The sequence below is a fragment of the Schistocerca piceifrons genome, chromosome 2 (genome assembly GCF_021461385.2).
Source record: "Schistocerca piceifrons isolate TAMUIC-IGC-003096 chromosome 2, iqSchPice1.1, whole genome shotgun sequence".
Lineage (NCBI taxonomy): Eukaryota > Metazoa > Arthropoda > Insecta > Orthoptera > Acrididae > Schistocerca > Schistocerca piceifrons.
Window position 1 is genome coordinate 691,721,136 of NC_060139.1, and position 15,618 is coordinate 691,736,753.

Genomic DNA, 15,618 nt, shown 5'->3' on the forward strand with positions numbered 1-15,618 from the left:
GTTGGTGGGTTTGATGTGGACAGACGTGTGAAGTTGGCCATTGGACAGGTGGAGGTCAACGTCAAGGAAAGTGGCATGGGATTTGGAGTAGGACCAGGTGAAACTGATGGAACCAAAGGAGTTGAGGTTGGAGAGGAAATTCTGGAGTTCTTCTTCACTGTGAGTCCAGATCATGAAGATGTCATCAATAAATCTGTACCAAACTTTGGGTTGGCAGACTTGGGTAACCAAGAAGGCTTCCTCTAAGCGACCCATGAATAGGTTGGCGTACGAGGGGGCCATCCTGGTACCCATGGCTGTTCCCTTTAATTGTTGGTATGTCTGGCCTTCAAAAGTGAAGAAGTTGTGGGTCAGGATGAAGCTGGCTAAGGTGATGAGGAAAGAGGTTTTAGGTAGGGTGGCAGGTGATCGGCGTGAAAGGAAATGCTCCATCGCAGCGAGGCCCTGGACGTGCGGAATATTTGTGTATAAGGACGTGGCATCAATGGTTACAAGGATGGTTTCCGGGGGTAACAGATTGGGTAAGGATTCCAGGCGTTCAAGGAAGTGGTTGGTGTCCTTGATGAAGGATGGGAGACTGCATGTAATGGGTTGAAGGTGTTGATCTACGTAGGCAGAGATACGTTCTGTGGGGGCTTGGTAACCAGCTACACTGGGGCGGCCGGGATGATTGGGTTTGTGGATTTTAGGAAGAAGGTAGAAGGTAAGGGTGCGGGGTGTCGGTGGGGTCAGGAGGTTGATGGAGTCAGGTGAAAGGTTTTGCAGGGGGCCTAAGGTTCTGAGGATTCCTTGAAGCTCCGCCTGGACATCGGGAATGGGGTTACCTTGGCAAACTTTGTATGTGGTGTTGTCTGAAAGCTGACGCAGTCCCTCAGCCACATACGTTAAAGGACGCAGAAATTCGGGAACGTGTTTTGGCGGCAACAACCACCTAACCTAACGGGAACGTGTTATGGCGGCAACAACCACCTAACCTTTTTGCACATCGTTATCTACCAACCCAAGTCCAACATAGCCCAGCTGTAACCAACACCTTTTCGCCTTTTTTCATTCCAGATCTCCTGTTTCTTTCCGGTTCACCTTTATCTCTCCCCATATATTTTTATTTTCATTTTCATTTCACCTCATGTTAACACTTTCCACCTTCTAATACCATGTCACCCTCACAACACCCCCACAATGACCCCATTAAGTTTTATTTACATTCCCTCCGCAAACATGCCTTCGCCCTAGCCAGATTACACTCCCATATTCTATTTTCTCAGGCTTGTCTGACATTTGGCATCACCCCCAAAGGCCTTACACTTAAAGTTCCCATCTCTGGCTGCAACCCTTCCTTCCATCAGTCCCTATACCAGTTCCGAACTGAACAATCCATTGCCCTCACCCACCTAATCCTTCACCTACACATCAACTCAGCCAATGAACACACCCGTCAACTCCTATCCTTAATAAAAGTCCTTAATCTTTCCTCTCCCACATCCACACCGGCTGTCCAGAGCATCCTCCTACAGGCCAACCGTAAATTAGAACAGCATGCCACCCTCCACCTCAAAAAACTATCCAATCTCCTGGTTTCCCACCTCCGGAAAGGCAACTCACTCACCCTTCACAACCTTTCCAGCAAACCTCAACCTCCTCTCATTGCACACAAACCCAGTCTCTCCCATCTACTCAATCTCCCACTTCCAGCTCCACTCCCTCCAAAACCTCAAAATTCCGATCAACACAATCTGGAACCACAACACCCTAATTCAGTAGTTAACCTTTCCTCCAAACCTCTCTCCCAATCCGAAACCTCTGTCCTATCCAAAGGCCTCACCTTCAGCCCCACTCCCAGATTCAACCAAACAGCCCTCGTCAAAGATTTACTGTCCTACACTCGTACTCTCTGCTGGAAGTATCACTTTGCCACGAAGAAAAATGATCCTAATCCTACTCCTAATGATCCGACTCCTCAAGACACCATCCAAATTGAACCCTGCCTGGAACAGTTCCGTCCTCCGTCACAGCGGGACCCACCTCCTCTTCCTCAAAATCACCCTCTCCAAACCTTCCAGGAATATCTGACTTCCAGCCTTGCATCTCAATCCTTCTTAAAAAACCTTAATCCTACACCCAACATCACCACTGCTGAAGCCCAGGCTATCCGTGATCTGAAGGCTGACCGATCCATCATCATTCTTCCGGCAGACAAGGGTTCCACGACCGTGGTACTTGATCGTCGGGAGTATGTGGCTGAGGGACTGCGTCAGCTTTCAGACAACACCACATACAAAGTTTGCCAAGGTAACCCCATTCCCGATGTCCAGGCGGAGCTTCAAGGAATCCTCAGAACCTTAGGCCCCCTGCAAAACCTTTCACCTGACTCCATCAACCTCCTGACCCCACCGACACCCCGCACCCCTACCTTCTACCTTCTTCCTAAAATCCACAAACCCAATCATCCCGGCCGCCCCATTGTAGCTGGTTACCAAGCCCCCACAGAACGTATCTCTGCCTACGTAGATCAACACCTTCAACCCATTACATGCAGTCTCCCATCCTTCATCAAGGACACCAACCACTTCCTTGAACGCCTGGAATCCTTACCCAATCTGTTACCCCCGGAAACCATCCTTGTAACCATTGATGCCACGTCCTTATACACAAATATTCCGCACGTCCAGGGCCTCGCTGCGATGGAGCATTTCCTTTCACGCCGATCACCTGCCACCCTACCTAAAACCTCTTTCCTCATCACCTTAGCCAGCTTCATCCTGACCCACAACTTCTTCACTTTTGAAGGCCAGACATACCAACAATTAAAGGGAACAGCCATGGGTACCAGGATGGCCCCCTCGTACGCCAACCTATTCATGGGTCGCTTAGAGGAAGCCTTCTTGGTTACCCAAGTCTGCCAACCCAAAGTTTGGTACAGATTTATTGATGACATCTTCATGATCTGGACTCACAGTGAAGAAGAACTCCAGAATTTCCTCTCCAACCTCAACTCCTTTGGTTCCATCAGTTTCACCTGGTCCTACTCCAAATCCCATGCCACTTTCCTTGACGTTGACCTCCACCTGTCCAATGGCCAACTTCACACGTCTGTCCACATCAAACCCACCAACAAGCAACAGTACCTCCATTATGACAGCTGCCACCCATTCCACATCAAACGGTCCCTTCCCTACAGCCTAGGTCTTCGTGGCAAACGAATCTGCTCCAGTCCGGAATCCCTGAATCATTACACCAACAACCTGAAAACAGCTTTCGCATCCCGCAACTACCCTTCCGACCTGGTACAGAAGCAAATAACCAGAGCCACTTCCTCGTCCCCTCAAACCCAGAATCCCCCACAGAAGAACCACAAAAGTGCCCCACTTGTGACAGGATACTTTCCGGGACTGGACCAGACTCTGAATGTGGCTCTCCAGCAGGGATACGACTTCCTCAAATCCTGCCCTGAAATGAGATCCATCCTTCATGAAATCCTCCCCACTCCGCCAAGAGTGTCTTTCCGCCGTCCACCTAACCTTCGTAACCTGTTAGTTCATCCCTATGAAATCCCCAAACCACCTTCCCTACCCTCTGGCTCCTATCCTTGTAACCGCCCCCGATGCAAAACCTGTCCCATGCACCCTCCCACCACTACCTACTCCAGTCCTGTAACCCGGAAGGTGTACACGATCAAAGGCAGAGCCACGTGTGAAAGCACCCACGTGATTTACCAACTGACCTGTCTACACTGTGACGCATTCTATGTGGGAATGACCAGCAACAAACTGTCCATTCGCATGAATGGACACAGGCAGACAGTGTTTGTTGGTAATGAGGATCACCCTGTGGCTAAACATGCCTTGGTGCACGGCCAGCACATCTTGGCACAGTGTTACACCGTCCGGGTTATCTGGATACTTCCCACCAACACCAACCTATCCGAACTCCGGAGATGGGAACTTGCCCTTCAGTATATCCTCTCTTCTCGTCATCCGCCAGGCCTCAATCTCCGCTAATTTCAAGTTGCCGCCACTCATACCTCACCTGTCTTTCAACAACTTCTTTGCCTCTACACTTCTGCCTCGACTGACATCTCTGCCCAAACTCTTTGTCTTTAAATATGTCTGCTTGTGTCTGTATGTGTGGATGGATATGTGCGTGTGTGCGAGTGTATACCTGTCCTTTTTTCCCCCTAAGGTAAGTCTTTCCGCTCCCGGGATTGGAATGACTCCTTACCCTCTCCTTTAAAACCCACTTCCTTTCGTCTTCCCCTCTCCTTCCCTCTTTCCTGATGAGGCAACAATTTGTTGCGAAAGCTTGAATTTTGTGTGTATGTTTGTGTTTGTTTGTGTGTCTATCGACCTGCCAGCGTTTTTGTTCGGTAAGTCACCTCATCTTTGTATTTATATATAATTTTTCCCACGTGGAATGTTTCCTTCCATTATATTGTTTTTATAATCAAAATGACTTATCTTTACGAAGATACCAAAGTGCGCGCTAGTCACCTGGCTGCAGGGCTGCTGCTGTAGTCTTTGGAATTATTTAAGTTTAATCATAGATTGTAGACAAATGCAATTTTACAAATAAAGGATCTTGATGGGTGGTAGAACAAATTCATTTACGCATTTTAAAACCATCTTTATTTGGTTCAAGCTGGGGTACTTCGCTTGTAAGTTTGCAAAAATAATTTGTTAGGAATGGAACATTGCTGCAAGCTTGCAGCTTCTCTACTAGTATGATTAAGTCTTTTATACCATTTTTCACACATTCTATTATTCTTATGTATGCAGTATTGCTTCTTTAACTTTAACTGTAATGACTACTACATCCAATCCCATTCCCACAAAAAATTTAAGCCTGTGCACTTGCATTACATTTATTCAAACAATGAAGAATCCAGGAAGGAATAATGACAATATCATAAAAATGATAGATCATTACTCACGATATAGTGGAGATGCTGAGTCACAGAGAGGCACAACAAAAAGACTGCTAAACAAGTGAGCTTTTGACCAAACAACCTTCTTCTAAAGTAGACAAAACACACGCACGCACACACACACATACACACACACACACACACACACACACACACACACACACACACATTCATGCAAGCACAACTCTCCCACACAGGACCACTGTCTCTGGCCATGCATGTGAGAGTTGTGAATGTACGAGTGTGTGTGTGTGTGTGTGTGTGTGTGTGTGTGTGTGTGGTGCCTACTCTAGAAGAAAGCCTATTTGCTGAAAGCTCATTCGTTTGACAGACTTTTTATTGTGCCGGTCTGTGAGTCAACAGCCTCTTTATATTTATTCCATATTGCACATGTTGCAAGACCTTCACAAACAAATATTAAAAAATGAACACACAAAAACAAGCATCACCCAGCAATATATAATCCTTACAACCGCAGAAATGCATGCATCTTTCCACTTTCCCATAAAATTCTATCTATAGTTGCAGGTTTTGCTAATTTTAGTAACAGACTCACAATCACAAAGCAAACTGATTTTAAGAAAGAAGGAACGTTAAAGTTAAAACCACAGTGACAGAAGAGAAAGTTTTTCAGTCAAAGAAAAACTGGGGAAGAATCAGATGTAGCATCATTCCTAACAGGTAGGAGTCTACTGCTTTAACCACTGACAGTGGCAGTTGGGCCTTTGTGCCCAGAGACAGGGGTTATGTGTATGAGTTTTCTACCTCTGAAGATCAACAGTGTCTGAAAGCTGTAACATTTCTAGCAATCTTTATCATTGTGCGTGGCTGCGATTCAATGCCTCCTGCAAGTGGTGCTATGTTTTACTACATAAGAGCGCACACTCCACTGCAGAGTGAAAATTTCATTCTGGAAACATCCCCCGGGCTGTGGCTAAGCCATGACTCCGCAGTATCCTTTCTTCCTGGAGTGCTAGTTCTGCAAGGTTCGTGACTGATGACCATAGATGTTAAGTCCCATAGAGCTCAGAGCCATTTTGCAAGGTTCGCACGAGAGCTTCTATGAAGTTTGGAAGGTAGGAGACAAGGTACTGGCGAAAGTAAAGCTATGATGATGGGTCCTGAGTCGTGCTTGGATAGCTCAGATGATAGAGCACTTGCCCGCGAAGAGCAAATGTCCTGAGTTTGAGTCTCGGTCCAGCACAGCCTTTTAATTTATTAAGAAGTTTCATAACAGCGCACACTCGCTGCAGAGTGAAAAATTTCATTCTGGTGCTATGTTGTTATTCCATCCTGGAATTTCCACTGTTTGAAAAATTAATATGAGCAACATTTACAACAAAAAATTATTTCATTATCAGTGTCTGAAACAGTACCTTGAGGTGTATGAGTTTTACAACACAATTCAGACACTAGATTCTGAAACTTTAAAAAAACGAGTATCTGTGGAATAAAACAGGGAAAACTGTAAATAATGAAAGAGAAGGGTAAGTTGTGGATGTGCTGGACGGAGAAAATGCACTAAATAAATGATTATTATTGTTATAATTACCTAGCATTGTTGGTCTCAATTACAGGATATTCAGCATTCTTACTATATCAAATAGGAGTGAATATGGTCAAGAGGTTAAAATCTCTACACTGACAACTGCAAGTCTTGTTTGAATTTCACTTTGTCTCTACCACTCACAATCCCCCTTCCCACTCTCTTACATTTATTAAAATGAGCAGTAAGATGAATGTTTCAAATGCACTATTGCTTGCTGCATTTGTAAATGAAGACGCGTCTTGTGTCATTCCTGGTTTCCTTCTATGACAGGTACGAGAACTGGAAGCCAAGAAAGGCACTCAAGTTGTATGTGATGAGTAATTTTATAGAATGATTACATTTCATCTTCTAAAATGCCATTGAGATCACTGTTAAGGGAATACAACATAACAGTTAAGAGTGCCCCTCCCTCAGTTGTGTCCAAGGATAGCTTCACACGTTACAAAATGTGGAAGCACACCCACATTGAAAGGCAGTTGTCTGCTCTGCTCTTCTTGGAAACAAAATTGCAGTAGTGTCTGGCTATTATTGCTCTGTGCTGATTGGGAGCTGGATTCTTATTTCTAATGTTTCCTAAGCACTTTTTGATACTTTTTGAGTTTACAACCTAACTGATCATTCCACTTTTGTGCATAACATTTTAACAACTCACACTGGCTTTGCCTGGTGTTTTAATCAGTGGTCTTATGTGTGGTCACTGCCTGAACAACTAAACAGTCAAATAATGTTTTGGCTTATAACATTACTGAAATTATATGAAGCTTTACTGAATTTCCACACTGGGAGTTTGATATGGTCAACCCTATTGTAAACCCCCTCTCCTCCATCACTTTGTAACAGTTACATATTGAAATACTCTCTCTCTCTCTCTCTCTCTCTCTCTCTCTCTCTCTCTCTCTCTCTCTCTCTCTCCCCAGTACACCTACTATTACTGGTGACTTTACATGCCTGATGGAGTTCTTGTTATGGTTTTCCGTAACTTTTATGGAGGTGATTTGTGAAGCCCAAGATCTCTTTTTGCTTTTTATGACTGTTGTTCATGTTTCTGTCCACAATATCTTGCAGGGTTACAAGTATTGACGGTAATGCAGGTATCTTCCCTGCTTGAGCTACATCAAGCAAATATTTAAAAAATATTTCAATGTATTTGTGTTAGATATATTTCATATTTCAAATATTCACACAATTATGTTTGTTATCTGTTTCATGTGGAGTTTACTGGACCAAGATAATATGGCATAGTACTTCTCTGTGGATGTGGTACTTTGTGATCTTTTTGGCTGATGGCCAGTGACTGAAATTGATGAGATCCACATTTTCAAGAGCCTCAATGTATTTTATTCGAATAATTAAAAGCTAACTGAAATGATCATCTCCGACTCAAAAGTTCTACAAATGTAATTAATTAACACTGTTCTCTACTCAATATTGTCCACAGAACCCCAGTATTTACTAGAATAAAATGTCAAAACTGAAAGAAATCTTACATCTCTTATGAATATAGAAAACATAACAAAATTACTACAAAACAGTTCCATATGTGTATGCATGTCCGTCTGTCCTGCCCCAGATGTTCCTATTTTAGCAGTTAGAGCTGTTAAATACAAAATCTTCATCTGTACTGGATAATGAAAACATAGCACATTTGAGCAAATCTATGTGCATCTCATATTTTCAGTGCACATTTTTAAAAATACTTTACATATCCGACAGAGATTTTTGTTTAGAAAGAGGAAGAAAATAGACAGAAATAAGTGCTAAAAGAGTATACCACAAGCTTAGCTGACAATTCTTGGTGTGGGTATTTCTTGAATATGAGTTTATCATGTGCTGCCCCAAGTCTCAGTGGTTCAAATGAGATGTTCAGCTTCACACGCTCCATGGACTGCAGTGCAATTTTTAGATCCTTGACACTTTTCTGCTGTTCAGTTAATATCTGCAAGAATCAATAGCAGTAATAATGATGCTAATAAGTGCAAAGCTCTTAATTAACCTTCAAATACTGCTTTTATTTGTAGACATTGCAATTCTGGGCTAATGTATCTCATTTTACTGTCTAATTTAAAGAAATCAAGTGCATGTACATCTTAACATTAAACCACATAAATCATCAGTTCTGAAATTACACACACACACACACACACACACACACACACACACACACACAGTCAACATTAATACAATGTGCAATTACGTGTGGGTACATGTCAATGTCCACATGGCCTTCGCAATCTAACCTCTCCGTCTCTATAATAGTAGTGTCCAGTTAATTTTCTCAGTATCAAAATTACATTTAGTCACAACTGATATTACAATAACTTACTTTAAATGGACCTGTGGGGTCTTGCAGAGAAATGTGCAACTTCATTGTATAATTTCCCTCATTTCTCAACATAAATGATTCCATCACTAGCTGTCCTACGGGAACACTACTCCATACTAATTCTTTCTGCGTCGCAGCTAATGGCAATCTAGAAGTAGAATTCCTGCTCTGGGAGCTGCGTGAAGATACAATTTCAGCTGACACACTTCCACTGCCATTAACAGCACCTACAAAAGATTACCTTGGCATCAAGTCAATTTCTGAACCCCACACATAAAATGTTGGAGAGATTTAGTCATAATGTTTCTGACAAATACTTTAATATTAGAGTGATCAAAACAATATTTAATTGTCTTCAGGTTAAGAACTTATTTAGCATTACTACTGATTCCAAGGAAGAGAGGAAAAATTGGTGTGAGTGTGAGGATCACAGTTTAACATCATACTGAACTCCCAAAACAGACAAGTGGTTACATTTTCCAGTGTTTTTTTAGGTACCATGCACTGTTGTGGATGGTACCAATACGTTCGAAAATGCTGCACGCCAATGTTCCGTTTGCCAGGGGACATATCTGGGTTCCATTGATCACAGAGATAAGGGGTCAAGTGTTTTGGATAGCCCTTGGACCAGTGACCATTTCTACACCTCTTGGAATAATGAGCATACTGTAGCTATCCTACAGTGCAGGATCAAAATTTAAGCATTGCACACTTCTTGTAGTCCAGGCAAATTGAGCAAATCATTTTGTTCTTTTGCATCAGGAATGGTTCAGGGTGGACCTTAGGCAGCTTATAAATGCACCACTTTGTCATGGCACTGCAAAAACCACTTTATTAACCTTCTTTTGCTCCATGAGCCGCAATTTTCTAAATACCTAGCCATAGCAAATGGCTCAAATTTAACTCTATATTCTTTAGACATTCATCTAGAAATATCATTAACTGTTTCGGGAATTCATTATCTGTTACTGAGATAAACATCTAAAATCATGATTTTTGGCTACCAAAAGTATCAATTCTGAGGATAGCCACTTCTGTCATTTCCATTCATGGCAAATCATCAAAATGTTTATCATATGTTATTAAAAAGATGATGCTGGGGAACCCTGAAACTATTTACAATACCACTATCCATTACTCAAGCCCCCAGAGGCTCACAGTTACCATATTGTCGCAGAAGACACTGAGTAGCACCATGGTGTAGTGGTTATGATACTAAACTGTTGCATGGAGGGTTGCGAGTTCAAAACGCACCTGGAATGTACAATTTTGATTTGTATATTCGATTCGAGTACATTCTAGAAGTATCCAGAAATGTCAAGAATCATTGTACTGGAATGTTCTGTAGCTGTATATATACTGTGTGTGTTCTGGCCAGAGGCAATTCGCTCTGCGTTCTTGTATGTGCCAGTGCTGAATAAACCTTCGTTAAATGAAGTTAGTATTCGTAATTCATCTAATTACACCTCCTTCTACATGACGTTATTCTGGTGGAGGCACTGGGTATTGGAACCTGTGATAGCACACATTATCAACGACACAGTGGCTCCCATCAGGCCATGACAGAGCCGTCGATTATGTGGCGAGAAACCTGAGTTCGAGCAATATTTAACAGATCGCAATCTATCAATCTATCGGAGGCAGAAGAAGAAGAGGATGTTACGATGACAGCAACTATGTGCCACCACACGACACATCCTTCTCGGTTATCTGGTGACGATGGCCAAGATCCAAACAAGTGGCTGAAGGTATATAAGCTTATAGCCAAATTTAACAGATGGGATGACACCGTGTGTTTGGCTAACGTATTTTTCTACCTGGAGGGCACTGCCAAGCAATGGTATGAGAACAACGAGAAGAAGTTCAAAAGCTGGGAAATATTCCAGGCGGAATTGCGCAAGTATTTCAGCGACACACAACAACAGAAGTGCAAGGCTGAAGATAAATTAAAGTGCAGAGCACAGCATCCAAGAGAAACTACAGCATCCTACATTCAAGATGTCTTGAAGCTGTGAAAAATAGTGGATCCTAGAATAACGGAGGAAGCTAAGATTGCACGTGTCACGAAAGGTGTTGCTGAGGACATATAGCAAGCCCTACTACTGAAGGAAGTTTCGAAAGCAAACAACTTCATCAAATGGTGCCAGTATATCCAGACAATGCCACAAAAAAGGATTACATGCAAGAAATTTGAACAGCTTCCAAACGTCGTATCGATGTGTGTGATAGGGGAAACAACTGATTTCACAAGTGTTATTTGTCAGATAGTGAGAGAGGAAGTTCAGAAGGCACTTGGATTGCATGGCAAGCAAAAAACCGAGATGCTTCAAGAGGTCATAAGGGAGTAAGTGGAACAGACATTGAACCCAATCTCATCTTTCATCTCCCTTTAAAACGGTGAAAACGTTGAGGCCCAGGCGGAGTTACATTACTACAATGCAGCATGAGGAAACTGTTTTGGCATCAAGGAAGACTGAAATCTTGAGGACCCAGGATAACCAACCAGTATGTTTCCACTGTGGACGACCAGGACATGTGGTGCACTATTGTCGAGAAAGGCGGTGGATATTTGATGACGCCTGTGCCAGAAGACAACAGACCAATCATAGTCAATGCCAACTCTGCGACGAAGAAGATGAACAAGAAGATGTGAGTGCAGGATGACATAGGTCACCATTGCCGCTAGCTAGCCGCTGGAGAGGACACTCCCCAACATGCCGATCGATGTCTTGTTAAGAAGCTCCAGCCGATCACCTAGCTGCCGCAACCTGGAAAACTAAAGGGTGCGACCTTCCTTGGAGGTAAGGCACCTGAAGAAAAAAATCCTCCGTTGATCACTACAGAAATGATAGTGACGTCGATATCCTCATGGATTGCCGAACAGCCCAAGCTCTTGTGGACTCTGGAGCATCATATTCAGTCATTTCCGAGAAATGCAGAAAACCGTATTCGTCGACAACAAAACATATCTGCTGAAGGTGGCTAATGGGAAATATGTAAAACCTACAGGAAGATGTACCATTCGTGTAGGTATAAGTGGCCATACACAGCCCTTAGAATTCATCATCTTCCAAGAATGCAGTCATGACATCATTCTTGGATGGGACTTTTTGAAAGTTTCTCAGGCAATTATAGATTGTGGTCGCTCAAAGTTTATGCTAGACGAGATGAAATACTGTGGACAGGAAGATCCACATCCAAGTGTATGGGGACTGTGTGTGCTGGATGAAGTGATCATTCCTGCAGTCAGCACTAGAAAGGTAACTGTCACGTATCGTGCCATGCATCAACCCACGGATCTTGTAATGGAATGTAAGAGAAGCATACCACTGAAGAATAACTTGGTCATCCCAGCCTCTGTCATCTTGTTTAAGAATGGATTTGGTTAACTGTGGATAGTTAACTGTCGCCGAGTACTGCAGATCCTTCCAAGACACATCAGCGTAGCAAATGCTGAGCTGTTAATTGTAGAACAGCTGAGCGTCATAGAAACCTCCCAAGCAGAGTCTGTGGGCGAAAATAGTGCTACCACTACAGGACAAGATCTTTTAGCTTGACCATCACCAGATCTCACTAAGAAACGACAGAAGAAGCTACTTGCCATTCTTCAAGAGTTCTCTGAATGCTTCAATCCACAGGTGTAGAGCACATTAGACAAATCAACAGTGAAGTACTGGATTAGCACTGAAGACCATCAACCAATAAGCCAGAGAGCATACCGTGTGTCAGGAACAGAACGCCAAATAATTCGCAGAGAGGAAGAGAAAATGATGATGAATGACATCATTCAGCCTTTGCAGAGCCCATGGTCGTCACCAGTGGTTCTCGTCAGGAAGAAGGAATGCAGTTGGCACTTTTGTGTTGATTACAGAAAGCTTAATAAGATAACTAAAAAGAACGTTCACCCTCTTCCACGAACTGGGGATACTGGCAAATCGAAGTAGATGAGGCTGATCATGATAAAATTGCATTCATCAACCCTGAGGGCCTATATGAGTTTAAGGTAACGCCATTTGGTTTGTGTAATACACCAGCAACCTTTGAATGGATGATGGATAATCTTCTAAGGCACCTGAAGTAGACAATGTGTCTTTGTTATTTAGATGACATTATAGTGTTCTCAGAGACATGTAAAAAGACTGAGTGAGGGCCGTTCTTAAGTGTGTCCAACAAGGTGGACTGAAACTTAATCCAAGAAAGTGCGTCTTTGGAGCAAAAGAAATGAAAATACTTGGACACCATGCGTCAAATGAAGGTGTGCGGCACGACCCAGAAAAGGTGAGATCTGTAACGGAATTTCCTATTCCTAAAAGTATTAGAGATCTGAGAAGCTTCCTCGAAGTATGTTGTTGTTGTTGTTGTTGTTGTTGTTGTTGTTGTTGTAATCTTCAGTCCTGAGACTGGTTTGATGCAGCTCTCCATGCTACTCTATCCTGTGCAAGGTTCTTCATCTCCCAGTACCTACTGCAACCTACATCCTTCTGAATCTGCTTAGTGTATTCATCTCTTGGCCTCCCTCTACGATTTTTACCCTCCACACTGCCCTCCAATACTAAATTGGTGATCCCTTGATGCCTCAGAACATGTCCTATCAACCGATCCCTTCTTCTGGTCAAGTTGTGCCACAAACTTCTCTTCTCCCCAATCCTATTCAATACTTCCTCATTAGTTATGTGATCTACCCATCTAATCTTCAGCATTCTTCTGTAACACCACGTTTCAAAAGCTTCTATTCTCTTTTTGTCCAAACTGTTTATCGTCCATGTTTCACTTCCATACATGGCTACACTCCATACAAATACTTTCAGAAAAGACTTCCTGACACTTAAATCTATACTCCATGTTAACAAATTTCTCTTCTTCAGAAACGCTTTCCTTGCCATGTTCTTATTATTGTCGTTTTATCAAAGACTTTTGTATGAAAGCCAGGCCACTCCAAGAGTTGTTAAAAGCAGATGCTAAATTTATCTGGGGTGGTGCTCAACAACTTTTTTTGTATGTGGTGCGAAAAACTCTGACGACTGACCCTGTACTTGGTCTGTATGATGAGAGAGCACCTACAGAACTACACACAGATGCCTGTGGGTATGGGATCAGTGCTGTTCTGGTGCAAATTTCAGATGGAAAAGAGAGGGTTATAACCTATGCTTCTAGGAAACTTACTAAAGCCGAGAGAAACTACTCAACTACAGAAAGAGAATGTCTTCTTTTAATCTGGCCCATGTGCATATTTCAACATAATCTCTATGGAAGCCAGGCCATTCACAGGTGTTACAGACCATCATTCACTTTGTTGGTTGACAGGTCTTACGGATACATGAGGACGACTCACCAGGTGTGCACTATGTCTTCAAGAGTATGACATTAGCATAGTGTACAAAAGTGGAAGAAAACACCATGATGCCGACTGGTTCTCAAGAAACCCTGTGCAAGACCATCAAGACATTGATGAAGATAGTGACTGCCTCGCTGCACTCCAGGATCTTTCTGCTGAGCAGGAGGAGGACGCCAAGATATCTCAAATTATGCTTGCCTTAAAACGGTCGGAGGATGTGATAGGACAATTTAACGTAGTTAATAGATTACTTTGCAAGAAAACCTTGATCCATTTGGAAAGAGGTGGCTTCCCGCTACTACTAAACACATGCGCTTAGGTGTTCTACAGAAATTACATGACACACCTGAGGCCAGACATTAAGGTTTTATTAAGACATATGATAGAATCCACAAGAGATTTTTCTGGCCATGTTTATTTAGGAGTGTCCGTCACTATGTGTTGCACTGTCGAGAGTGCCAGAGGAGAAAGGCAGTTCCTAAGAAACCACCTGGCTGACTCATACAAATTCCACCAACCGAAACGCCTTTCCAGCGTGTTGGGATTAACCTCCTCGGACAATTCCCGATGTCTGCTAGTGGCAATAGATGGATTATTGATTGCACTGATTGTCTGACACACTATGCCATTACAAAAGCCGTAAAAACAGCCAAAGCATGCGAGGTAGCCAAATTCACCGTGGAAGACATTGTATTAAAACACGTTGTCCCAAGGTCGTTAATTACAGATTTGTGACAGAGATACACTGTCGGTGCAACATGACTCATCACATGACGACTGCCTACCATCCGCAAACTAACGGGCTTACTGAACGCCTTAATAAGACCTTGGCTGACATACTATCAATGCTCGTCAATGTAGAGCAGAGCAACTGGGATGAGGTGCCACCTTTCGTGATGTTCGCCTACAACACCGCCAAACAAGACACCAAAGGATTTACACCATTCTTGCTGGTGTATGGGCGTGAGGTGATTACAACAATGGATGCTGTGTTTCCGTTACATCCTGATGATGTGGACGACGACTACATCAGCCAGGTGTTAACCAGATCTGAGGAAGCTCGGCAGTTAGTTCGACTCTGCACACTGCAGGCTCAAGAAAATGATCGCTGAAGGTATCATGCGAACCACCGTCCTGTTGTCTACCAGTCTGGCGGCCTCGCCTGCATCTTCACTCCTGTTCGGAAGGTTGGTCTCTCCGAGAAGCTTCTCAGGTGCTACTTTGGACCTCATAAGGTTGTAAGGTTGTTAGACAGTTGTCTGATGTTACTTATGAAGTTGAAGATTTTGACCCAGACACAAGACGATGAAAGATCAGAGATACGTCCCACGTCCTTTGAATGAAGCCCTATAAGGATCCTGCAACCCAGAGTATATTTGACTCTCCAGCAACAGGCAACAAGTGGGAAAGGTGACAAAGAGCGTAGTGGCAAAAGAAGTGCTAAGAAGAACACCACCAGGGTGAGAATCAGTCACAAGGAGTCAGAGTAT

The 15,618-nt window shown here is 43.1% G+C and overlaps 1 protein-coding gene across 1 annotated transcript in view; it reads right to left on the reverse strand.

Annotated features, from left to right (window-relative positions):
• LOC124776375 overlaps positions 1-15,618 on the reverse strand; it is a 352,178-nt gene that overhangs the window by 45,272 nt on the left and 291,288 nt on the right. Inside the window, exons 16-17 of the mRNA XM_047251339.1 lie at positions 8,794-9,020; positions 8,242-8,406 (exon numbers count right to left, since the gene is read on the reverse strand). Coding sequence (XP_047107295.1) covers positions 8,242-8,406; positions 8,794-9,020 — 392 coding nt within the window. The remainder of the gene's footprint in view (positions 1-8,241; positions 8,407-8,793; positions 9,021-15,618) is intronic.